Source organism: Lutjanus erythropterus, chromosome 18, assembly GCF_056507025.1.
Source record: "Lutjanus erythropterus isolate fLutEry1 chromosome 18, fLutEry1.hap2, whole genome shotgun sequence".
Taxonomy (NCBI): domain Eukaryota; kingdom Metazoa; phylum Chordata; class Actinopteri; order Lutjaniformes; family Lutjanidae; genus Lutjanus; species Lutjanus erythropterus.
The window spans coordinates 29,900,847-29,926,957 of NC_139334.1; the positions used below are offsets into that span (position 1 = coordinate 29,900,847).

A 26,111-nucleotide genomic window follows, 5' to 3' on the forward strand; every position below is an offset into this window, starting at 1 on the left:
CATGTTAATCAGTTGTGATGACGTCTGCTGTATCCGAGGGCCTAGGAATCAGTTTAACACATATCAGAAACCTGACAGATCCATAAATAGTTTGAGCAGAAATGTGTCCTAAATTAACTTCAGTGCAAAACATTCACAAAATGCTATGTGATCTTTTACTTTATTTCTTCTTTTTTCATGTTTCAATGTTTCTTGGAAAAACAGTGTTGTGCTCACCTATATTAATGCATGTATAATACATATATATATATATATATATATATACACATATGTTTTATGATCTTAAGACATGGTCAAACCACCCAGAAAAATCACTTCTCCCTCTTCTTCTTGAACAAAATGGCTTGAGTCTTTAAAGCATATTGATGATGTAATTCCAGGGCTGTACTCTTACTTTATCAGGTGGCAGCACTGATACTAACAAACTGAATATTTCAGCAGCACAAAGACACACTTAATAGCACACACAGGTGCACAGTTTAACATGTTTTATTGGTCAAAATGCATTTGATATTGGTCAAAAAGTTTTCACTAATTTATTTTAAGACATCAGCTCAGGCCCTGTATCATCCTCTCTTTTTCCTGTCTCCTTCATGCGGCTGCATTGCTGCTCCTAAACTTACAAAATGGCTTTACAACATGTGTGGTGTGTTCTAGTGCAGCTAATAACCTAATCATAACCTAACCCAAACCATTATAGTACTGTGGAAATAATGAAATAATTATTGAAAATTTAGCTTTAAAAAATCAACTTGACATCAGCCCTCACCTGTTCTCCTTTGTGGATCTATTATAATCAATAATATGATTTTTAAACCTTACCTCACACTCTGAAGCTCCACCTGGCTCTCCTATCTCTTCCCTGAATGTATTATACTTTTTCTTATGTTTATGTTTAAAAAGTAATAACGGGCTAATACATATTTCACTAATGAATTTAAGACCTCATCTGAGTTTCCTCAGTCTCTCCACCTTTCATTGCTTCAACTCCCTCACTACTCTCTGTACTATCATTCTCCTGATGAGACATTATTGCACATAATATCTGATATAATGTCAAACATGTAAATAAATGGTCCAGTATGATCAGAGGGCTGTGCTACGAAGCAAGCTCAACATAGCCAGGCTTTCTCTGCATGATCTGGATCGACAAATCCTAAAACCATAATCAGAGATAACAGGTATCATGACGGTGGTTATCAACTCACTTTGTTAATCCAGGCTTTCGTCTTCAGACTCTGTACGCGCTCACATAAAATGCGTCATTTCACTCTTCTTCCGCATGAAGCGATCGCGAGCCACTTACTTAAGTCAAAATGATCAAGTTGTTATAATTATGAGCTGTGGAAAATATACAAAACACATTACGGTAAAAAGCAACATTGTTGCTGCAAATAAAACAGGAGAAGAAGAATGATGTCAGAAAATTACTGATCGACTAAATGCGGTTTTAATGCTGCCGTTTATTCTAACATGAAAACTGCACATTAAACAATAAAACTCCATACAGCAGATTTAAACATGATAAAGTCTGTCTGACACTGTCCTATGATGACGTGGAGATTACTTAAGTTTTTGACCAAACCAACGTAAAATGAGTGTTACTGATTTAAGACTGTCTGTGATAAATGATGATGAATTTTCTAATCAGTGATCTGAGCTGCAAAATCACGGAGACAAAACAGATAACAGTAAAAAGTATTCAAAGTGTCTGTAGCTGCTTCATCATTATTTTACTGTGTGAATTATATACGATGTAAATTTAAAGTGTTAATATGATCTGGAGCAAACAGGAAAAATGACTCTGCATCACCAAACGGAGGTTACCATGATGACAGCGCGATGTATACAGTTTGTGCCACTGTTTCATTTTTACATTATATAGATTTGTTCGGTGATATAACGAACATACAGCTCAGCAGCTTTTCATTTTTAATGTCTTCCCTCAGTTTAAAAGCTATATCGCTCATAAACAATCTTGTTAGGACAATAATTAGTTAAAGAACAGTGCTTTTTACAGATGATTTAATCTGAAACTCTGAACATAACCTACTCCCGACCAGGTTATGAGTTTAGTATAAGTTACCATGGTGATCTAGCCAGGTTAAAAGAGAGCCACCTTCGTGACACTGAAAATCCTGGCTTTAGACTCAACATAGCTCGCTAACACATTAATCTCGCTTCGTAGTTCACCCCTCAGGTGAGGGAGGAGGAGGGGCCAGTGACATGATGCTGGGTTGAGCTTTCAAAATAAAAGCACGCGAGTTAAAGATTTCTAAATCAAATATTTTTCTCCTCCACGGTATAATTTCTGGGTGGGACAAATGCACATGTCTCCGATATTGGAGAGGACATGCCCCCCCCCACAATCACCCCCAGTTCCTATGCCTATGGTAGTAAGTCATCTCAGATCAGTCTATGTGTTGTGTGTGTGTGTGTGTGTGTGTGTGTGTGTGTGTGTGTGTGTGTGTGTGTGTTAAGCAGAGGAACTAAACAAAATAATGGATCCAAAAATGCAGACTGAGGCTGAGCAGAAATGGTTCAAAGTGATTTCATGACAAAAAGTAAATGACAGGAAACAGGTTTACGTTGAAAACAGGGCAGTCCAAAATACAGAAAACTAAAGCTGACAAAATCCAACAACAAGGAGAAAAACCTAAAGGACACAGAAAACACAGAGAGGACTGAGAGTCTCAACACAAATTTAAGAACGAGGACAAACTGACACAGAAACACAGAAACACAAGAACTAAATAGACAAGCAACTCATCAGACACAGGTGGAACTAATCAGACAGGTGAAACAAATGGTGATCAGAAAGGACGGGAAAAGGACAAAGACAGGAAGTAAAGTGAAGACACATGAGGGAGGAGCAGGACTACAAAATAAAACAGGAAATAAAACCAAACCATGACTGGATCACTATCAGTACTATACCGTGTACTACTAATAAATACTATTAATAAAACCAACTGTACTTTAAGTAGATCTGAAGTGAAATCATATGTTCACTACCAGTGAAGTACACATAAAAATCCACATGACTCAGAATTAACAACATTATTTTCTTCAAAAATCAAAGTTTTCACTCCAACATGTTTTTTATTGGACGCCATATAAGATGCAAGAAACTAACAATGACAACTCAAATCTAAAAAAACAAACACACACAGTCTTTAGGGTCGGTTAATGTTAGAATTTGTGTCACACTGAAATCAGTCCCTGTCTGCCCACAAACATCACACAGTTTGTAAAACATGAGCTGGAATAATATCTCAAATAAGACAATACGTGTTTTTAAGTATTTAAATAAGATACTCTATTTAAAAAAAAGAAAAGTAAACACAACTACAAGCCATGCAAACTTAAACTTTTCATACAAAGCAAGAATATTTGACTGTACTTTTCTGAAGTACTGTTTATCTCTAACAAACACTAAGTACAAGTACACTTTTCTGTATACTTATACTAGTATAAGCCATGTATACTTGAGTGTAATTTACTTTTATATCTCTGATACGTACATAAAAAGTAAAGTGAAAGTATACTCTCAACCCCAAAATCCTCTGATCCATCCAAACTTGAAATCCTGGAACAACGTCTGGTCACTCAAACTACAGAATTATGTTTCTTTTTTGTCATTTTGGTTGCAACTTATTTTCTTTGGTTTGTGTTTCAGAGCTTGTAAATGATTTATCTGCTGAGTAAATGAGTCGATTGTATTTTTGATGTCAGTATCAATGATGATGAGATGCTGCATCTCAAGAATCTTCCCTTTAAATACATTCAGATTCTTAGTGGCAGAGGGAAATGTTCACACTACAAATGTCAGAAGATGATTTTGACAGCATCATAACTTTATTCAGCTCACTGAATTATTGCAGTGTGTTTTAGAAGGTTGCTCATAAATGTTGTTTTTGAATCAAATTGAAATATCTGTTGACTGAAGTTCTTTTTGCACACAGCTGCTGCTGGCATGAAATCATTCTTTATATTAAATAAACTAAGAAATGTTCTGTTACTGTGATGAAAAGGTTGATAACAAAGGCTGGAGATGACCAGTTAATCATTTCCTGACCAACCAAGATATCAAAGGTTTCTTTTATGTCAGTACACTTATTGCAGTAATTAAAAAATAAATGATTAAAAAAAAAAACTGTGGAGTGTGAACTTTTTTTTTTTTCAGCTGCTGAAGTCAGACACCCAGGAAAAAAAAGTTTGAGATTCACTGAACTATTGCAAAAACACTGCAGTAAACTGACAGTTTAAAAGGGATATTAAAGTGTGTCAGTGATATTTTAACTGGAATAAATCATGAAAATAAAAATAAAAATGGGTGAATGTTCCTGCACAGTCCACCCCAAGTGTTGAGTGAGTATATCCAAGATCTTTACATATTATAAACTTGTTGACAACAAACCCTGATTATCTTCAGCTGCAGTTTCCAAATACTGAGTCAGTCCAGCATTTAAAATACCAGAGTATAAAACACTTTACAAAGGTTTGTATGTATGAACTTAATAAGGAAACAAAACGGGATAACAAGTCCAAACTTATCAATTTAATCATTGTTATTTATTTAGAGCATTTTCTTATTTATTTACAACATTTTCTTGTTTATTTAGAACATTACAATCAACCAGGCAGCTTTACAACAATATGACAGACAGAGAAATCCACATTTTTGGAGAAACTGATTTAAATTAATTGGACTCATTCGGCCCACAACAGTCTCAGCTGTCCAGTCAGACCCAATTATTTTTATTACAACAGTGTTTTGGGACCCCAGAGTGCAGAAATATTCAAATATTAAATAACACATATATACTACATCCAAAATGATGCATGTTTTTTTGTCTCATACTCCATGTGATTAGCATAAAGTGGGTATGTCTGTAAAGGGGAGACTCTTGTGTTCCCAAAGACACATTTTCATTCAGACGTCTTGAGTTGAGATGTCAAGGAACCCTTTAGAAAATGTCCAGTCCAGTTTTTACCTCAACGGAAAAAAAAAAATACTAAATATCCAACAAGTTGTCATGACACTTGTAGTTTCATATGATGTCAGTATCTTTACTGGAGCTTTAAAACTGAACCTCTGACAGACACACACATGTAACACACACACACACACACACACACACACACACACACACACACACACACACACACAAACACACACGACCAAACACGATTCCCTCCACAGACCTCATTTATAAAACAGACTTAAGATCATTTTTGAACTTAAATATGACTTAAACATAAAATAAGTACAAGTATTTATTTATGAAACCTTCCTTTGACGTGGAAATGATCTTTTGTCTAAACAAAGTCCAGACTGGACTGAAGTGATTCTCCTGCTGGTTGTCTGTCTTCAGTCTCCTCTACCATCACTGTGATCTCAGCTTCAAAACACATCACTTTTCTCTTTTGGTTTGGTAAGTTTTTTATACTCTCGATGTTTTACGAATCAGACTAAAGCGCACCATCAGAAATTATCTTAAGATCAATTTTAAGTTTGGAACTAAAACTATTTTTATACATTTGGCTTCAGGTGTACATAATGAAAAATTAACAATTTAAAAACATGACAGTGTCAGGGAGCTACAGTAGCTCAGTTGGTAGAGGAGGTGCTAAACTAAACATAAACTTCAGAAACTAAGTTAAATAATTTTACAAAGTCGACAATAGAAACTGAAAGTTAAATGTCAAACAAAATTTTAAAAATCATAATAAAAACAATAACTGAAAGAAAAGTGAAGGCACATCATGAATATAATCATCCTGTTTATCTCTAACTGCTCTGTTCCACTGTCACACAGACCTTCAGTGGTAATATCTTCACTGTATCCACAGTGCAAATAAATGGAAACATCCTGTCAGTGAAAGTGTGTGTGAAGGTGTGTATGTGTGTGTTAGTATCAGGATCAGAGAACGACAGCTTTCCTCTGTTCAAGTCCAGATTCACTCTGATCCTCTGGAGCTTCTTCTGCACTCTGAGATCAATTGATGGATCTGGTAGAGACCGTGTTGAGTATTTACCTTCATAGAACCCTATTCTCCATAATCCAGACTGTATGTCTCCCTTCCTCTGGACAGACTCTGAACACACACCCAGAATCCAGCCTGTACTGTCTCCAACCTCGACATCCCAGCTGTGAGTCCCTGAGTTAAAGCCCTCAGAGCCGAGGACAGAATAGTAATAATTAAACCTCTCTGGATTATCAGGAAGCTGCTGTTCTTCTCCTCGTCTCACACTGGTCAGATCTTCAGACAGGATGAGGTTTCGACCAGCAGTGTTTGTGTCCAGAATGACAGGCGTGTAGGAGACCATGTCCTTCATCTTGTTCCAGATGTTGAAGGTCAGGTTGCCCAGGTGTTTGGCCTGGTCTATCAGAGCTCCTGAGAGCAGCTGTGGATCCCCCAGCAGGGGGCGCTGCTGGACTCTTTCCACTGCAGCCTTGTAGTTGTGCAGGAATGAGACGTCTTCAGCTCTCAGCTGCTCCTCTGTGTCTCTGACTGTGTGTGAAAGAGCTGCTATCTCTCTGCTCAGAGCCTCCATCTTCTCCTTCATCATCTGACTCTTCTGCTCCTCTTCCTCCCTCAGTGCAGCCAGCCTGGCCTCCTCTTCCTCTTCTAGAAACTGGTGAAGCTTCTTAAACTGCTCCTTAATCTTCCTCTCTGTGTGTCGGGCCTGGACCTTCATGTGTTCTGCTGTTTGATCAAACTCATCTTTAACTTCTTTAAAATCCTTTAACTTCTCCTTTAAGGGCTCCAGAGTTTCCTGAAGTTCCTTCTTGTGTTGTTGTGCAGCTTCATCGATGGGTCTGAATCTGTGGTTGGTGTGTTTTTCTGAATCTCTGCAGACGACACACACTGGCTGCTGATGGTCCAGACAGAAGAGTTTGAGTTTCTCAGAGTGCAGACTGCAGAGAGACTCTGAAGATCTCTGATCTCTCTGCTGTAAGAAGGTCTCACACAGGTTCTTTAACACCAGGTTACAAGGTGGGTGCATCATTGAAGATCTTCTCTTACAAACTGGACACTCATGTGTTGGTTTCTCTTTCCACCAGATCTGCAGACAGTCTTTACAGAAGCTGTGGCTACATGACAGAACAACAGGATCTCTGAAGACGTCATGACAGACTGGACAGCAGAGATCCTCCTCTGATCTGGAAGACATTTTGTCTCAGAGTGAAGCTGAAAACACAGCAGACAGACAGTACAGTCAGTCATGTCTCCCCCCCCTCCTCCACTGACTTCAATCAAATTTACTTTCACTTTGAGTTCAGTTTTTAGTCAAACTCACCTTCAGTGTGTGGAGTGTCAGCAGGTTGGAGTTTTCCTCTTTTCTCTCCTGTTTGGTCTGAAGGTGAATCTGATCGTTTGTTTTTCAGTCTGTATGAACAAACTGTTTCTGCAGCTGCTGTTGCTTCACACGTAACACTGAGGTGTGTTTCAGTCCAAAGTTCTCATTTACTGCTGAAAACATAAAGTGACAGTGTGCAGCAGACTGTTGTCTCAGTACAGAACTCGAGGAAATGTTCCAGACGTTCTTCAGAAAAATGTTGTTAAATGTGGACTGTAGGAGCCGTGATTCGGTTGATCTCCTTTTACCTGCTTTAATATTTTTACTTGCCTCAGTAAATGTTCACCCTCCTCTCTCCTCAGGTGTTGAGGGCGGCACTAACCTTTGAGTTGGTGGCGTGACGTATGATGGAGAGAAGTCATGTGACAGCAGCAATCCTGTCTTTGACCTCAGCCTCAGCTTCAACATCTGCAGATGAATGGGATCTGCTGAGTCACAGTTAAACACTCAGTGACTCTAAGAAACTATTTACCTGCTGAATCTTTTAAACAGGTGTTTCTGAGCTTTACACAACTTCTAAAATCTTTTGTTGCTCCTGACACAACTTTTTTAATGTGCTGCAAATTCAGAATAAGTGTATATTTACAAGAAACACTAAAGTTTATCAGTTTCAATATTAAATATAATGTCTTTAAACTCCAACTTCCAACTGAATAGAGGTTGAAAGGTATTTGCAGATCATTGAAATGAGTTTTCATTTATGTTTTTTTCTTTCTTGGAAGTGAGAATGCACCTTCAACTGTGCATAAGCCACAGAGGTCACTCAGCTGACTGCAGAGTTCACGGGGTGATGGTGTGTGAATCTAGCTCACCCAGATGCCGAACAGAGGAGCGAGGATGAGACTGGTGCGCACTGAACGAGACCCAAACTGAGAAAAGAATTGTGTCTTCGGCCCTGGCTGGAAAGACAGCAACAGTTGGGAGGACAGCCAACATCTGCAGGAGACATGGGTGAGACATAGTGAACGTGAACATGTCTTTCACCCCTCCTTCACTGAAGACACAACGGGACGGTGAGGGATTAGAGACCAAATGAGCTGGAGCTGGAAGCTTAACATGGACTGCTTTGTTTTTTAGATTATTTTTAGGTATTTTTGCCTTTATTTTGACAGAGACAGCTGAAGCTATGACAGGAAACAGGGTGGAGAGAGAGAGGATGACACGCAGCAAATGGCCTGCATGACCCTGCATGGACCTTCTTTAATCCAGAGACTTGTACTATTTTATTGTTCATCTTACATTTTCTTGTCTGCATTCTGTTTTTCTTTCCAGCCTGTGACACAGATCTCCACCAGGCAACATGAAAATAATTTCAGGATGTAAACCTGTTTGTAATCACCAGTTTTCAGTAAATGTAATAATTTGCAGTTACCTTTAATGTTTTGATTACATGCAACTTGTTACCCACCAACACTGCTAGTAGTTAAGCCTTGTTTTAGTCTCGCAGCTGTTGATGACCTGCAGCCTCTACTGGCTGCTGAAGAGCAGTGAGGAGTCAGCAGTGAGTTATACAGAGGTTTTATATGAAGAGGTTCACAGGACTAAACTGGATGTGGAGAAGGGTTTTGCTGTTTATGTGCAGCATTCAGTCCATTTGAATAAATACTGTGTTTAATTTTAATTTTGAACAGGTTGGTTGTTTCCTTCAATATGAGAGGAAGTTCACACAAACATCACTTTGAAGGGATTCCTTGTAAATTCAGTGATAAATAATAATAATAATATAATAATAATAAGCTTTATTTATATAGCACCTTTCATACAAAGCATGCAGCTCAAAGTGCTTCACATAATAGAGACTATGAAGAATAGGAGTAAAAAGTACAAAAATATATATATATATATACATACAGTAAAAATTAAGCAAGAATAGCAAAATTTAAAGAGGATTAAAAAGAATATATATATATATTATATATATATACATATATATACATATACATATATACACACACATACACACATATACAATGCATACATACAACATACACATAATAATGATGATATTAAAGATAGTATAAAATGACAATTTAGAAAAGGCCATTGGGCATGGAGTAAAAAAAAAAAGAGGAACTAACTAACTTAGCCTTTCTACTATTTTCAAACTACTGTGAAGGCTCAGTTGAAAAGATGTGTCTTTAGCTGCCGTTTGAATGTCTCAACAGAGCCTGCCTCTCTGATGTGTTTGGGTAGGATGTTCCATAGTTTGGGAGCATAGCTGAAAAAAGCTGCATCTCCAATTTTCTTTTTGTTATAGTTTTGGGTGTCTAAAAAACCAGCAGGATTAGTTTTTCAGCGTCTTGCTGACTCAGGAATGGCTGTACCTTGGCAATGTTTCTGAGGTGGAAAAATGCCACCTTGGTCAGTTTATTAATGTGGGGGGTAAAACTTAGTTCAGAGTCTAAGATAACCCCCAGACTCGTTACTTCTGGTTTTACCCAGGAGGACAAATGGCCAGTTTTTCCAGCAAGTCCTTCCTTTTTGATAAGGGGCCGACTAATAGAATTTCTGTCTTGTCCTCATTTAATTTTAGAAAATTATTGCTCATCCAGTTATTTATTGCTGAGAGGCAGGTAGTGAGGGAGCGAACAGCATCTATGTCATTTAGCTCTACGGATATATACAGTTGTGTGTCATCAGCGTAGTTATGGAAATTAACATTGTATTTCCTGATGATATTACCGAGAGGAAGCATGTATAGGGAGAACAGCAGAGGGGCAAGGCAGCTTCCTTGTGCAACACCAGAAGTTATGTCATAACTCCCTGACGAATAGTTCCCAAGACAAACGAAAATTTTTCTTCCTGTAATGTATGTTCGGAGCCAGTTTAAGACTGAATTAGAGAGTCCAACAGAACTTAAACTTGAAGTAAACATGTGAATCAGTTGTGATGACGTCTGCTGTATCATCTTGTGTTTGCTGTGTGATTCACCTGTCTCTCTGCTCACTCTGCAGCTGCATCATTACTGTAACCTGGAACACCTGCTGAGGCCCCCACTGACCACCAGGGGGCCCCATGAGCTCTTCAAATGTCCCACTAGAGGATTATATTAGACCTATAATATGTTAATGGTAATCATACAGCTACAACTGCTATTTTACATTCTTTAAAGCCTCATATCCCTGAAACATAATTTAATATGAGGGAGACACATGAATCATAAACTTCTGAGGAAGTAGAATATCTGAGATCTTTACATATTTTAAACTTGTTGACAATATTACTTTGATTTATTAAGAGAAACTGGACAACTGTACAATGATTTTAAGACTTTATAAAATCTGCCATCCAGCCCTGATTTTAAATGTTTAAAATGAAATAAAATCTCTGTGAACCAAATCAAACACCTTTTGAAAATCACCAAAATCAACAACAAATCAACAAAAGTAGATTTACTTTCTGTTCTACAAGTCTTGTTCTGACATATATTCAAATATTCTACAGTTTCCAAATACTGAGTCAGTCCAGCATTCAGAATATTAAAATATAATTTTTACACTGTACTTTGGTATGTATGTAGAAACTTAATAAGGAAACAAAGAACAGGATCATGAGTCCAAACTTTTCCATTCAAATATTGTAATTTATTTCAAACAGTTCATTCATTTAGAAAATCGTATTATTTATTTACAACATTTCAAGCAACCAGGCAGATTTACAACAATATAACAGACAGAAATCTAGATTATAAGGGAAATATTTTACACCTGATGTTGCCTGTAGAGGCTGCATCCCCAGAGGAAGTTGTGTTTATTCAGGAGGTTCATGTTTTGTTCAGAGCTGATTAGATCATCTACAGTAACTGAATTTAATTACAACAAGTGACAACATATGTAGTACATGCAAAAAGAAAATACATGGAATTAGCATAAAGTGTGTGTGTGTGTGTTTGTAAAGAGGAGACAGACAGACAGTCATTTAAAGCCAGAGTCTGTGCAGCAGTGATCAGTGACAGAGACACACAACTGAAGAACAAGCAGAGCTCAGCTGTCAATCATGATGTCAAACCCACTTTTTATAGCTTCAGATAATTCATTAAAACCAAACTGATCAGAAAAATGAACACTGGAATAAAAATCAGTGTGATAAGAACCTACAATGACAGAAAGACACTGATGATGAAAAAATTAATAACCACAAGGATCAGAAACTAAATGAAATCAATAATAATAATTTAAAAAAGAAACTAAATTAAATCATTTTATACATAAAAAAACATGAGAACAGAAACCAAAAGCTAAATTTCAAACTAAATAAAAATAAAATTTCAAAAAAAGACAATGACTCATAGTAAAATAAAGGCACATCATGAATATAATCATCCTGTTTATCTCTAACTGCTCTGTTCCACTGTCACACAGACCTTCAGTGGTAATATCTTCACTTTATCCACAGTGTTAATGAATGGAAACATCCTGTCAGTGAAAGTGTGTGTGAAGGTGTGTATGTGTGTGTTAGTATCAGGATCAGAGAACCACAGCTTTCCTCTGTTCAAGTCCAGATTCACTCTGATCCTCTGGAGCTTCTTCTGCACTCTGAGATCAGTGGATGGATCTGGTAGAGACCATGATGTGTATTTACCTTTATAGAACCATATTCCCCATAATCCAGACTTAATGGGTCTCTTCCTCTGGACAGACTCTGAACACACACCCAGAACCCAGTCTGTACTGTCTCCAACCTCGACATCCCAGCTGTGAGTCCCTGAGTCAAAGCCCTCAGAGCCGAGGACAGAGCAGTATTTATCAAACCTCTCTGGATTATCAGGAAGCTGCTGTTTCTCTCCTCGTCTCACACTGGTCAGATCTTCAGACAGAAAGAGGACTGGATGAGCAGTGTTTGTGTCCAGAATGACAGGAGTGTAGGAGACCATGTCCTTCATCTTGTTCCAGATGTTGAAGGTCAGGTTGCCCAGGTGTTTGGCCTGGTCTATCAGAGCTCCTGAGAGCAGCTGTGGATCCTCCAGCAGGGGGCGCTGCTGGACTCTTTCCACTGCAGCCTTGTAGTTGTGCAGGAATGAGACGTCTTCAGCTCTCAGCTGCTCCTCTGTGTCTCTGACTGTGTGTGAAAGAGCTGCTATCTCTCTGCTCAGAGCCTCCATCTTCTCCTTCATCATCTGACTCTTCTGCTCCTCTTCCTCCCTCAGTGCAGCCAGCCTGGCCTCCTCTTCCTCTTCTAGAAACTGGTGAAGCTTCTTAAACTGCTCCTTAATCTTCCTCTCTGTGTGTCGGGCCTGGACCTTCATGTGTTCTGCTGTTTGATCAAACTGACCTTTAACTTCTTTAAAATCCTTTAACTTCTCCTTTAAGGGCTCCAGAGTTTCCTGAAGTTCCTTCTTGTGTTGTTCTGCAGCTTCATCGATGGGTTTGAATCTGTGGTTGGTGTGTTTTTCTGAATCTCTGCAGACGACACACACTGGCTGCTGATGGTCCAGACAGAAGAGTTTGAGTTTCTCAGAGTGCAGACTGCAGAGAGACTCTGAAGATCTCTGATCTCTCTGCTGTAAGAAGGTCTCACACAGATTCTTTAACACCAGACTAACAGGTGGATCTTCCCTTGAAGATCTTCTCTTACAAACTGGACACTCATGTGTTGGTTTCTGTCTCCACCAGATCTGCAGACAGTCTTTACAGAAGCTGTGGCTACATGACAGAACAACAGGATCTCTGAAGACGTCATGACAGACCGGACAGCAGAGATCCTCCTCTGATCTGGAAGACATTTTGTCTCAGAGTGAAGCTGAAAACACAGCAGACAGACAGTACAGTCAGTCATGTCTCCCCTCCCTCCTCCACTGACTTCACTCAAATTTACTTTCACTTTGAGTTCAGTTTTTAGTCAAACTCACCTTCAGTGTGTGGAGTGTCAGCAGGTTGGAGTTTTCCTCTTTTCTCTCCTGCAGCTGAAGTCACTCAGAGGAAGTTGTTGGTTTGGTCTGAAGGTGAATCTGATCACTTATTTTTCAGTTTGTGTGTCTCTTGAAGTGAAGAAAAATAAACTGTTTCCTGGTTTGTTGCAGGTGAATCAAGTGAAAGGTAAAGTTTTGTCACACCTCCTCTGTTGAATGCTGTTGGTTCACATGCATCACAGAGGTGTGTTTCATTCCAGTCTACTTTATCATTGTCAGAAAGGTAGACAGTGACAATGACAGTGTGCAGCAAGCTGTTACCTCAGGGCAGCACTTGAGAAAATGTACCAGATGTCAAAAATGTGCTGAAATCTGTTATTTTTCATGTAGATTTTGACCTCATGGTGACGTTACACCAAAGGTCAAAAACAATCATTAGATAGTTTATTTTGAACTGGTGGTACATTTACCACCAGTCTGAGGATCTAGGAATTAATCATTTAACTGATCAGTAATATTGCCAGTAATCGATTAAGGAGCTAACTATGGAGACAAGTCCAAAATAAAAGGAAACAAGAGAATTTAATAGTTGCGGCTCCAGACTGATTTTTAAACTTTTTTGGGCAGCTAAAACTTTCTGTTTTGATCACACAGGTTGCAGCCTCCTGTACTAGATCAACTAAACTGGATGACAGCAGAAAAGAGACATGAAGCAGAGTAAAAAGCACTGAGGGCTAATTAATTAATACTAATTAACAATAACTAATTAATTGCATAAACATTCATGAGTAAAGATTCTTTTTTCATCAGAGCTTCAGAAGAACGCTTTATTTAAGCTCATGTTGGCGCCAATGCAGCGGAACATGCGCTGTTCAAATTACCGTAGCTCCTCGATTAGAGAAGAATTTCAAACTGTCTTCAAAGGGTAGACAACGTGAGCTTTGCTCTCATATACGGTGTCCAATCACAGACGAATACATCGGCGCCGCCTACAACTTCTCATGCGCAGTTCACTTTACCGTAACTCTTCAATCGTTTGTGCTGAAGAGAAAATTCAAACTGTTCCTGAAACTAGAGAAGATAACTTTGTATTGTATATTGTATTGTATTATATATTACGGTACGCCATAGTGTTTGCGTTTTACTGTTTGTCCAATCACAGACCAGAATTCAGACGCACACGCCGACAGCGGAACTGCAGGAGCCGAGGAGAAGTGGGCGGGCTGACGGAGAGCGGGAAGAGCAGGACGAGGGGAGTTTTCGACATATTGTGTTTTTTCCAACAAACAAAGCCACACCTTTGAGAAATAATGTCAAGACGGTCTGCAACAGAAAGAAAACCTCCCAGACGGTTTATTGAGGAGGACAGTGACCCAGACGAAGAACTGAGCTCGTCTGAGGAAACGACATCCGAACTAGAGTAAGTAGTGGATTTTTGAAAAACTAATAACTTCTAGAAAAGTTCAGACAGTTCACTTCAGTCAAACTATATTGCAGCTCTGTATGAAATATTATCTTTCAATATCATGTTTATTATTACTTTACTAGTTTTCTGTAGGATTGTCAATATGTTTAGCAGTTTTTTTTTATACTTTTCTCAGCTCACCTTACCTTCAGTTATTCCACTAGACACTATTTTTATATTTTTATTATTTAATGCTTTTTATTCTGTATGTCTGACTACTTTACTCACCTGTTTTAGATATATAAATAGATAAGACAAAAGAAAAATACACTGCAACAGAAGATTTATTTAATTTACTTTCCCCATTTACATAATAAATCTTTTTTGCCTCACTTTATATTTTATATTTGCCTACCTACTATATTTACCATACTTACCTTATACTCATCTCATTTATCTTTTTACTCACTTTATTTATTTTGTATGTATTTTGTGTATTTTTTTGTGTGCCTTACTTGATGTTTTACAGTATTATTTAGTTACTTCATCAAGACGGATGCATTTCTATCTGGTCTCATTGTATTTTGTCTTATGTTTGCAATACTTTCAGGGTGCTGTCTGACGAAGGACCATCGTCTTCAGAACAGGAGGACAGTCCCAGACCAGGTCGCAGACGAGGCCATACTCGGGTCCGTAGTTGCAGTCAGAAGAATGGAGCTGCTGGAGATGCTGTACGCAGCCGTTCGCCATGTCGTGGTCCGACAGAGGGATGGGAAACCGAGGCCGATCCAGATATAGTCCCTCGGCTGCCAAAATTCATTCCCAAGAGAACCCCTGGTGTGCAGCCGCCGCTGAACATTGGAAATCTGTCACCAGGTGAAATTTTCTCAAATTATTTTGACTCTGAAGTCCTCAAACTGTTGTCCTCCAACACTAACAAAAATGCTGCAAGAAATCTTTAAAAGGGGAAGAAGTTTGCCTGGACGGATGTTAAACCAGCAGAAATGAATAAATATCTAGGAATGCTGCTGTACATGGCAGTGATGAACTTCCCGAAGATGTCAGATTTCTGGAGGAGAAAGACAGTTTTCCATGTCCCCTTTCCCGCCACTGTCATGACGAGGGACCGATTCTTCGCCATTTCAGCTAACCTTCATATGAGTGACCCAGCTGAGGATGGTGAGAATGAAAAGAAGAAAGGCACAGAGGACTATGACTGTCTCCACCGCGTCCGGCCTCTGCTGGAGATGATGAGGACCCGCTGCGTGTCCCTGTACCATCCCAAGCAGCACATCTCCGTGGACAAGAGGATGGTTGCCACAAAGGCCAGGTTGGCATTCAAACAGAATATGAAGCGGAAGCCCATAAAATGGGGGCTCAAATTTTTTGCTGCAGCCGATGTTAATGGTTACACTGTGGATTTCAAACTGTACACAGGAAAATCTAAATCTGCCACAGGGAATGGGCTTTCATTTGATGTGGTCACATCCCTCGTAAAAAAAGATTTCCTTGGGTCTGGCTACATCATTTACTGTGACAGTTTTTACACAAGCCCCCTCCTTTTTCGGCACTCGGGCCAGCAGGGATTTGGGGCTTGTGGAACGTACAGGGAAGGGAGAGTGGGTTCTCCATCCACTGAAGTAAATGCTCTGACCAAGAAGTCACCCAGAGGGTCAGTGAAGTGGATCAGGGATGAGGAACTTCTGTTTGTGAAGTGGATGGACACGAGGGAGGTCTCTATATGTACCAACGTCCACACGGCCTACTCAGGTGACACGGTGCTGCGGCTGCAGAAGAGGGATGATGGTACATCTCAGAGGGTCCCTGTCCCCAGACCAACAGCAGTGGCAGACTACAACCGCTACATGGGTGGAGTGGACACCTCAGACCAAATGATAGGCACACATTCAGGACCAGGAGGTGGTACATGACCGTTTTCCAGCATTTCCTGGACATTGCTGTGACAAACAGTTACATCATTCACAAGGAGATTTGTGCTAGTCGACGCCAGAAACACATGAGAAACCAGGACTTCCAGGAGGAGCTGTGTGCTCATCTCCTGTGCGTACCCCAGAAAACTGAGCCCCCGCTGACACGCCCGCGTGAACATTTCCCCGTCCCCACAGCCAGCGGACAGGAAAAGTCTCAGAGAGCCAGCATGGGGCGGCGACAGGAGCACTCCCTGGCAGTGTGAGAGTTGCAATGTGGGTCTCTGCCTACAGCTGGAGAGAAACTGTTTCCATCAGTATCACAGCAGCCCAAAAACCCCTGGACATGTGTAAAATAAAAGAGACAATAAGAGAGACACTGAAAGCCCAGGGGTGAAAATATTTTTTTGTATGTATGTATTATAGTCGATAATTCAAGTTTATGTTGTTATATTGTGTTTATGTTAATTTCCACTTTATGTTACAGTAAAACCTGAAAAATTCAATTCCTCTTATTTTTTTTCACTTTGAACTGTTATTACATAGTCAGAACGTACAGTGATGCATAAAAACTGTCAGATATTGAAAGCAGAAGTTGTTCTGAAAAAAGGAAGCAAAGCGATTACTCCTAGCATATCTTATTACACTTTTAAAGCTAAAATAAGTGTGGGAACACTAGAGGAGAGATGGAAAAGAAAACCGATAGTGGAATAGAAAAGGCTTTTCTGAAGGCTGACAGCTGGAAGTTTGGATTCAGGATGAATAATCAAATATTGACATGTTGACAGAGATTCATCCTAATATTCACGTCTATAAAAAGAATTATAAGAAGTAAAACAGGAGTTCAGTAGAGTTTGAAAGAGCAGAAATAAATAATGAAGTGTGGAAATGACAAAAAACAAGCTCATTTTAGACATTAAAAACTTGACAATAATAATGTTTTAAGGAAATGTTTCTATTTGAGGCACCAGAAACAAACATATTTCATTCACATGGTTCATGTTTTCTTTATTTTTCTTTAATTAATTTAAGATTCCTTATGAATAACATCCAAATGTCAATATAAGTCGATATAACTGGCTTGGGCGGTGTCTAATTACCTTATTATCCTTTTTAGCATTTTATTCTGTATTTATATTCAGTTTGTAGCTCAGAACAGCTGATTTCATCTTGATCAAGAACACTGACAATATAAACTCACTGCAGTCCTTAATTCTTTTCCAAATATAGTTTTGCTGAGAAGTTTTTGGCTCATAAGTCAAAGTTCAGGATGTTTGTTGAAAGTTTTATTCACAGTGAATAAAACTGATTCTGAGCTGCAGGTCTCTGCTGACCTCTGGTGGCAGACTAAGGTACTGCTCCATTACCTCACTGCTCCTGGGACTTTTCTTTTTATATAAACAGATGCCTGAAGCCATATTTAAAAAGTCTCCTCCAGGAGTTTAAAAAGGTGCCTACATGCATCTTTATGTATTAAGCGTGTAGTTATTTTGGTTTGAACATTTTTGTTTTGGGATTTTATGGTGAAAAAACAGATTGAATGTAACCAAAACCAGAACTGTTGTTTCACTGCAGGATCAGCAAACACATCAACAACATCAAAACAAAACATGCACACAACACAGTCCTGTAAAATCTCCCAGCAGATCACATGAAACTACAAAAATGGCTCCAAAGAATGAACCCTGGTGACAATTTCTGCAGCTAAAAAAAAAACCACACACAAACACACACAAATAAAAGGCCAAAGCTTTTCAGACTGGATACACAAAGTTCATGAAATGTTTACAATGGAAAAACTGACATATTCCTTAAAGGTACGGAGGAATAATTTTACCAATTATATTCGATCACAGTGGATTCATTTTTTCAGATCATATTGATAATATGAACTTTCCTTTCAGCTGTTTTGTGTTGCACACACGGGCGGATCTGGGAGGTGAGGAGACCCGGGGATAAGCCCAGATACTGAAGCTTTTTTTTTTTTTTTTTGCATCCATGTACAGCAAAATAACTTAATAAGATGCTGATAAGTGGACAGAAGGCAGTGGAGAACATATTAACACACATAAATTCAAACATGTTACTGATGCAAAGTAAGTACATTTACATCAAGTTCTGTACTTATTTTGTAATTTAATTCCAAATGATCCAACTTTATGTTTCTACTCTACATCCCAGAGGAAAATACTGAACTTTTAAATCCACAAGGCTGTTTTCAGACTTTTTAGATACATGGTTCTCACAGGACAGTGATGCTACAGACATTAAATTGTCTTATAGACCATGATGCATTGCTGTAGATTAAACCAGCTAACAGTGACCTAAAGTAGTTAAAATGAGCTCAACCTTAAAGATCTACAGCAGGAACATTAATGCAATAATATTAATCCAGAAACATAATAACACTGACAGGAAACATTTTACTACAACATGAATACTTTTACTTGAAGTATATTTATCTGATCATATTTACATACTTTTATTTCAGTAAGATTTAGTGAATGCAGGACTTTTACTTGTAGTTAAGTATTTTTAGTGTGATATTAGTACTTTTGCTTCAGTAAAAGATCTGAATACTTTTTACACTCCTGGTCTCCTCAGAGGAGAAACATCATGTCCATATATTCTCTGGACAGACAGAAAGACAAGAGTACAAGTACAAGAGATATTTTCCCCTTTTAATTGCACTTTATGGTCCTTTTTACCCCACTGCATTTATTTCAGATGATAAACATAAAATCTCCTAATAAATTAGATTGTTTTATTAAGGATGAAGCTGCCCAGACGTATAGAAAGTTGTTGCTGCACATGCATCAATAATTATAACCCTGTGATAATATACAATTATCCTAAAATGGGTACTTTTAATAATTGAAGTATATCATATATTATTGTTTACAGTTGATCTGAGATGCAGGACTTGATGTTTGGAGGATGAAACACTCACCTGCTACAGATGTTTTCTGTTTGGACTCCAGCAGTGACAAATCTTCACAGCAGGACAAAAGAAATATCAAAAAGCCCAGAGAAACTCCTCAAAAGACTCGTGCAGTGTAATCCACTCCTCCTCTTCCTCCTCCTCCTCCTCGTCTTCCTCCTCCTCCTCCTCCTCCTTGTCTGTCCATCTGTACCACCAGCACGTTCTAAACACTCTTATTCTCACTAAATTATGACTTCACACACACACACACACACGTCTGCTGCAGAGCTCATCAGCACACCTGTGTGCTGCCTGTTTCCATCAACACTTCCTGCTGCTCTCTCATTGGTCAGAAGAATTGAGCTGTGAGCCCCGGTCATAAAGGGACAGTTCACCCCAAAATCAGAAAGACATAATTTTCCTCTTACCTGTAGTGCCGTTCATCCATGCAGATTATTTTGATGTGAGTTGCAGAGTTTTAGAGATACCAGCTGTAGAGATGTTTGCCCTCTCTCTATTTTAATGGAACAAAGCACCAAAAAACGTTTGAAAATTTGGACAGTGACGTCTCTTTACAGAAATTATGACCCAGTCACTCAAGATGATCCACAGACCTTGTTATAATATAATAGAATATTCATGTTTTTTTTCTTTTAAATGTGTAACTTTAATTCCTATTTCTGAGTTTTGCCCTGCACATTTATGACTTTTTAATCTCAGAGAATATTCAAGATTTTTGTCATAAACTTGAGGTTGTTTTTCTTTTTCTCATAAATTTATGATTTAAATCTCAATTTCTGATTTTTCCTTGCAAACCTATATTTCTATAATCTCTGGAATATTCAAGTCTTTTCTCTTAAATTGCATTCTTTCTTGGAAATTTCCATCTTAAATGTTGAGTATTTTTTTGTTTCTGTGTATTTTTTCTTGCAAATTAATGTATTAATAGTCAGAAGATATTCAAGTCGTTTCCTTGTGAACATGAGTCTTTCCTCATTAATTTGCCACTTTAATCTCAGGGAATATCTTGGGGTTTTTGCTCATACATTTACAACTTTATAATCTCAGACAATATGGAGGTTTTTCTCGTGACTTTAATCTCAAAAAACAAACTTGTATTTTATAATCTCAGAGAATATTTAAGTCTTTTCTTCTCTTAAAGTTTTGCTTTCTTCCTTGTAAATTTCAAACTTTTTCTTAGAAATGACTTAATAATCTCAGAAATTATTCGTCTTTTTTTTTTTTTTTTTACTTGTAAATGTACTTGTCATGAGAAGTTTCGTGTACTGTGGGGACTATTTTCTTTGTACCGAACCACAGCTGCCGCCCGTATCACTACGCAGAATGAGGCTGCATCTCCTCCTGGACGAGAGGCTCGTGCTCGTCACGGTGCGGGATCCTCGGCCGAGCACCACAGGTAAGAAACGAAAATCAGTGTAAAAATGATTTTTGATTTTGGAGAAAAAAAACCAGTCTCATTCATCGTCACCAGCCACAGCTGACAGATTAAAGGTATCTTATGTAAATTTTCCCACAAATAGAAACAAAGAGAACATGTTTTTTTATTTTTTGCCTGATGTACGTTCTTCTTCTTCTGTGCTGTAGAGCTTCACTGTCATCCAGAAACTGTTTTAAACACTTCAGTGAGACTCAGTGTTGTACTGACTGATGTTCCTTCATCACCATGAACACACTGTAGTTTATTTTGACTTAATCCCACACACACACACACACACACACACACACACACCGCCATGCTGCCCCAGTTACTCACTTAAACACCAAATATGGATTAATCCGCTGCTGAAAATAGTCCCCAACAAATTCACTATTTCTAGTTTGAGCTCTCAGTGTTGGCAGAATGATGACAGTGGGACGGTAAGCATCGCTCAGATTTTCTTTACATTTCATCTAAATAATGTTTTTATTGTCTAATTTGTTGTCATCTTGTCCCTTTTTATTTTTTCAGATTTTAGCATCATTCAGTTTTTAGCTGTTCTGTCTGTCAGATGCTGTTTGCGGAAATGTTTTGTGTTATTAAAATGTGAAATTCAATGAACTTTAAGTGATAAAAAACTATAAATCCGTGAATTAATTCACTTCACTTCATTTCCTGTAAAGATCAGTTAAATTCTTGTAAATTTATGACTTTAATCTCAGAGAATATCCAGGTGAAAAGTCGAGTTTTCTCATAAATGTTTGAGTTTTTTCTTGTAAATGTACGACTTTAATCTCAGATAATCACGGTTTAATTTTCATAAAGCAAATTTAATCTCCAGCAAGCATCCAAGTTTTTTTGCTCATAAATTTGTAAACATTCCTTTTTTTTAAACAAATTTGTGACTTTTTCCTCAGAAATTTATCTAAATCTCAATTTCTGATTTTTCATAGGACATTTATACTTTATGGGAAAGAAAACAGTCAGTCTTTATTTCTTGTAAACGATTTTTTTCTTGCAAATTTACCACTTTAATCTCTCTCGCAAAATTTCACTTCATAATAGAAGAATAGAATAGAATATTCACATTTTTTTACTTTTACTTCACTTTTACTGGAGAATATATTATCTAGTTTTTGTCTCGTAAATTTGGCACTTGAAAATATAGACTTTAATGTCAAACTATCTAAAAAATGTTTTTTTTTTTTTAGTTTTGTTTTCTTGTAAATCTACGACTTTCATTTCAGATAATATCCAAATTTAATTCATGTAACTTTAATCTTGGTGTATCTATCTCCATATCCATTTTAGTTTTCTCCTCATAATTTACTTCTTTGATCTCAGAATATTACCCGCCTCCTGCAGCTCCTGAATATTTTTGTTTTGGTATTTCATGGCTCTCACACACCGTCACACTCACAAGCTTCATTTTACCAGAGCGAAAACAGAAAAAGGAATCTGGGTGAACCTTTCTTTTAAATGTAACATCTGTTTATATTGACAGATGTTTCAGGTTTAACTCTCACTCACACATTCTCACACTCACACACACACACACACACTCACACTCACACACACACACACACACACACACACACACACACACACACCACCTGTGAACCCAGTAAATAAAAGCAATCCAGCGTCTGGGCTTTATCACAAAACAGGTTTAATTTAATATCTCTTTATTTTTTAAAATAATTAAACATTTGTATTTCTCCAACCCTTTTTTATCTTTTTTTCAGTTTTTAAATCATATTATATCTGGGCCGTTCTAAAGCACACATTAATTCTGCGAGGGAGGAGGGGGGAGGTTTCACTCTCACACTCCCAAACAGGGCAAAGTGGTCTGCTCCGTGCCTTTTCCCCCTCTCTACTCCCCCTCCCTCCCTCCCTCCCTCCCCCCTCTGACCTCTGACCCCTGACTCCCTGCCTACCTGCCCTCACCCCTCACCCCCCTCTCCCTCCCTCACCACCCTCCCTCCCTCCCCAACTAAAAAAAATATATCCAATGGTCAAAAGAAACTTCATCAAAATATCCAAAATGAGATAAAAACCAAGAGAAGAGGGAGGAGTGAGAGACAGAAAAGAAAAAACAGACTAAAAGGGGGGAAACACTATCATAAATACCAGGAAGTCTTGTTCCATAATACCTCTTTATATACTGGATACTCCTCTCCACAGTTTCCTAAGCAAAAAACATAGGCTAAATTACTACAAGATACAAGATTATCAGTGTACTGCATTCAATAACAATGTACAGGGTTGTCTTTTTTTGTCACTGTTGTTGTTGTAATACTGTGAAGTCAACGCGGCGCCCCCCGGTGGGCGGAGGGGAGGAGGAGGAGGAGGAGGAGGAGGAGGAGTGGGGTGAGGCGAGGCGGGGCGCTCGTCTTTTTCACAACAGGGAGGAAGATTTTTGGCGCTCCTCTGAAGACTTTTTTGTTTGTTTGTTTGTTTTTGTTTGAAAGTCCCCGTTATGGCCGGAGGGTACCAGTGCCAGACTGATACCAGGGACACCTGGTACGGCAAGTCAGGAGGGAGGGGTCAAAAAAAAGAAGAAAGAGAAAAAAGAAGATGGAGGGAAGGAGGAAAGTAAGTAGCTGAGAAGTAGTCCTTTTGTTTTTGTTTTTTTTTTTGGAGGAGATAAAGGAGGAGGATGTGTGTGACTGAGTGCATTTACATGCGTTCATGACAGGAAGTCAGACGGGTCACAAAACAGGAAAAATAAATGATGGTAAACAGGATGTGAGCTCATCCAAGCGACGACAAAACAGGATACAACAACGCTCGACGAGTATCCCTGGTCAGGTCAGGAGACGAGTATCAGGGGGAAAAGTTTGTGGTAAAACGTTAAAGTCAATTAATTTTCTGTGCATTCAATATTCTTATTTTGTTCCCTTAGTTTATTTATGACTAAAACTCAGAGATTTTTGTTTTTATTACATTATTTTTTCTTGTAAATTCACTTTAATCTCAGAAAATATCTGATTTTTTTTCCAGCAAATTTGTTTTTTTGTCTTAAACATGACTTTTTAACCCAGAGGATATTTCCAGAATGTTTTTTAGTTTTTTGTTATGAATTTATAACTTCAATCTTAGAGAACATTTAAATTTGTTACAGCTAGTTGGTTCAAGTTAATATGCGTGGAAAATTATCAGGGGTGTCACAAATCTCAAAATCCATGATTCGATTTGATTATTGATTCTGCCATCTCGATTCGACAGAGACATTTTTGAATTTTGCTCTGACAGCTTTGCCACTGTTTGACTAGTGAGTCTGGATTTGTAAAAAATCAACAGTTGATTAGTTTGATGCCTTGATGAAGACATGAATATGGCATTGATCACGGCAGTCATAAAAAAGCCAATCTCTCCTGTGCAGCTCCACCTCAAAGTCAATTTTCTAAACATAAGTTCATTTTTCCATTTCGGTTGATCTAATCGATCTACAATTCTTCCTTTTAGATTGATCTAACTGATCTACAATTATTTACAGTCTTACTTTGCAGGCTGCCACCAGTGTGCAGAAATGATGCAAAACAAACGTTTGTGTTCGATTGTGTTTTTGTTGTGTGTTGTTTTATTCGCCAATGTAGATTTTCACTCAGTTGGCGAGTGGAGAGGAGGCTGCCAGTGTCAGCGTCAGTGCTTCCACTGGAGGGAGAAAACCCTCGACTTCCACAGACTGTAAAAGCCCTTCATGTAAATTATTAATTTTTCTGTGCTATAAAAAATAAAGCTGGCTTGACTTGAGTACACAACTGTGGTTCAAGTTCAAATCCTAACTTTTCACGATTTCAAACCTCAATCTTGACGGCACAGGTCAGTGGCGGAGTCCGCCATTCCTGCTCAGATTCAAGTTATGTTTACAGGAAACAGTGAGCGCACATGCTTCAATTTTACAGACAGAAGCTTCCCTACACTGCAGAGCTGTTACAGCCAAAGCAAACCAAACTTTTTTTTCTGCTGCTAGCTCACACTGAAAGCGCTTTTGAGGGCAATTTTTGTCTTTATGTCTGTCTGCATATCGGATATCAGCAAAAATCTAATACAGTGCCTCCACCATATACACTTTTGAAGGAAGAAAATAAATATATTGAGCACAAAAAATTAATAACTGAAGCAAACAATTTATCAAAAAAAGTTTTCCCCCTGTACAATTAACCCTTTCATGAAGTCGCATGTAAACACACTCACAGAGATGTTTGTGTACTGAGAAAGTCCCTGTTGTCATTTTTAAATGTGTTTTTGTTCAGCATTTTTTCCCTGTTTAAAACAGGAAGGAGAACCTGTGAACAGGTGGGCGGGGCCAGAGAGGAGGCAGGGGGAGAGAGAGGGGACCCATTATCAGTCCGGACGTCCCACACAGGGGCAGAAGTGACAGAGGAGGGAGGGAAGGAGGGAACAGAAAGATGGAGGCGACGAGAGGAAAAGCAAAGAGGAGAACCAGGAAAATAAAAATTACATACGGGACTGTACTGAAGAAGAGTGGGATGAAGTTAAAATCAATCTATCTTCTCTTTTTTTTTTTTGTTTTTTGTTTTCCAAGAGTTCATTTCATGTCCTACAGTCCAAAAGTTGTTTTTTTTTTTGTTTTAAATTCCCCTCCCACACAAGTCATTTTCTCATTTTCTATTTTTTTCTTCCTTTTTTTATTATTATTGTTTTGTTTTTCCGTTTGCAATAATATCAGTTTAAGGGAAAAAAAAAAGAAAAAAATAATTATTTACAGTGCTGTTGAAATAATGAAAACAGACGTGATGAATCTACTGTAAAGTAAGTCGCACAAACACAGGAGAAAAAAAAACATAAGAAAAAAAAAACAATTAAGAAACCAGCGGCGCTCCGTGTCGATCCAGAGACGATGGCCTGTATCGGGGATTTCTCAGAGCTCTGGGCAGACATGGCTGATGTGGAGGGGGGAGTCGGGGTGAGGGTGGAGGGAGGAGGGGGAGTCACGGGGGAGGGGGGAGAGGAGGAGGTGGGGAGGGGCAGAGGGGAGCGCGGCGCTGTCTTCGTTAAGTTGGGATGATCCCGTCGCTCCTAAGGCCCCGCTTCAGCTCCAAGTCCTCCAGCTTCTTCCAGAGCTCCTCCCGCTCCTTCTCCTTCTTCTTCTCACTGAAACGGAAAAACAACATGGAGGACGACGTTTTATTGCGCGTTTGGAGACATAAACATGTGAGGCTCTGCACACGTC

The 26,111-nt window shown here is 38.5% G+C and overlaps 3 protein-coding genes across 11 annotated transcripts in view; all 3 read right to left on the reverse strand.

The window, feature by feature from the left end:
- Nucleotides 1-5,560: 5,560 nt before the first annotated feature.
- LOC146311265 (zinc-binding protein A33-like) lies at nt 5,561-7,645 on the reverse strand. 2 transcript variants are annotated; one of them, XM_084741881.1, is made up of 2 exons: nt 7,310-7,645; nt 5,561-7,200 (listed from the first exon to the last, which is right to left on the reverse strand). In XM_084741881.1, the coding sequence occupies exon 2, from the start codon at nt 7,181-7,183 to the stop codon at nt 5,795-5,797; it is 1,389 nt and encodes a 462-aa protein (XP_084598007.1). In that variant the 5' UTR covers nt 7,184-7,200; nt 7,310-7,645; the 3' UTR covers nt 5,561-5,794. The 2 variants fall into 2 exon arrangements, with proteins under 2 accessions (XP_084598007.1, XP_084598008.1); XM_084741882.1 differs by having other exon boundaries at nt 5,562-7,172; nt 7,310-7,644.
- Nucleotides 7,646-11,366: 3,721 nt separating this feature from the next.
- LOC146311266 (nuclear factor 7, ovary-like) lies at nt 11,367-13,356 on the reverse strand. Its single transcript, XM_084741798.1, has 2 exons — nt 13,218-13,356; nt 11,367-13,108 (listed from the first exon to the last, which is right to left on the reverse strand). Exon 2 carries the CDS (start codon nt 13,089-13,091, stop codon nt 11,703-11,705), a length of 1,389 nt encoding a protein of 462 aa, XP_084597924.1. The 5' UTR covers nt 13,092-13,108; nt 13,218-13,356; the 3' UTR covers nt 11,367-11,702.
- Nucleotides 13,357-22,558: 9,202 nt separating this feature from the next.
- ppp2r5eb (protein phosphatase 2, regulatory subunit B', epsilon isoform b) overlaps nt 22,559-26,111 on the reverse strand; it is a 77,006-nt gene continuing 73,453 nt past the window's right edge. For all 8 annotated transcript variants that reach the window (XM_084743292.1, XM_084743293.1, XM_084743290.1 and 5 more), the window contains one exon: nt 22,559-26,032. In XM_084743292.1, coding sequence (XP_084599418.1) covers nt 25,933-26,032 — 100 coding nt within the window. In that variant the 3' untranslated portion in view covers nt 22,559-25,932. The remainder of the gene's footprint in view (nt 26,033-26,111) is intronic.

Excerpts from the sequence above, each read along its gene's own strand:
- LOC146311266 (XM_084741798.1), bottom strand. The coding sequence starts at position 13,091 with ATGTCTTCCAGATCAGAGGAGGATCTCTGCTGTCCGGTCTGTCATGAC.
- LOC146311265 (XM_084741881.1), bottom strand. The coding sequence starts at position 7,183 with ATGTCTTCCAGATCAGAGGAGGATCTCTGCTGTCCAGTCTGTCATGAC.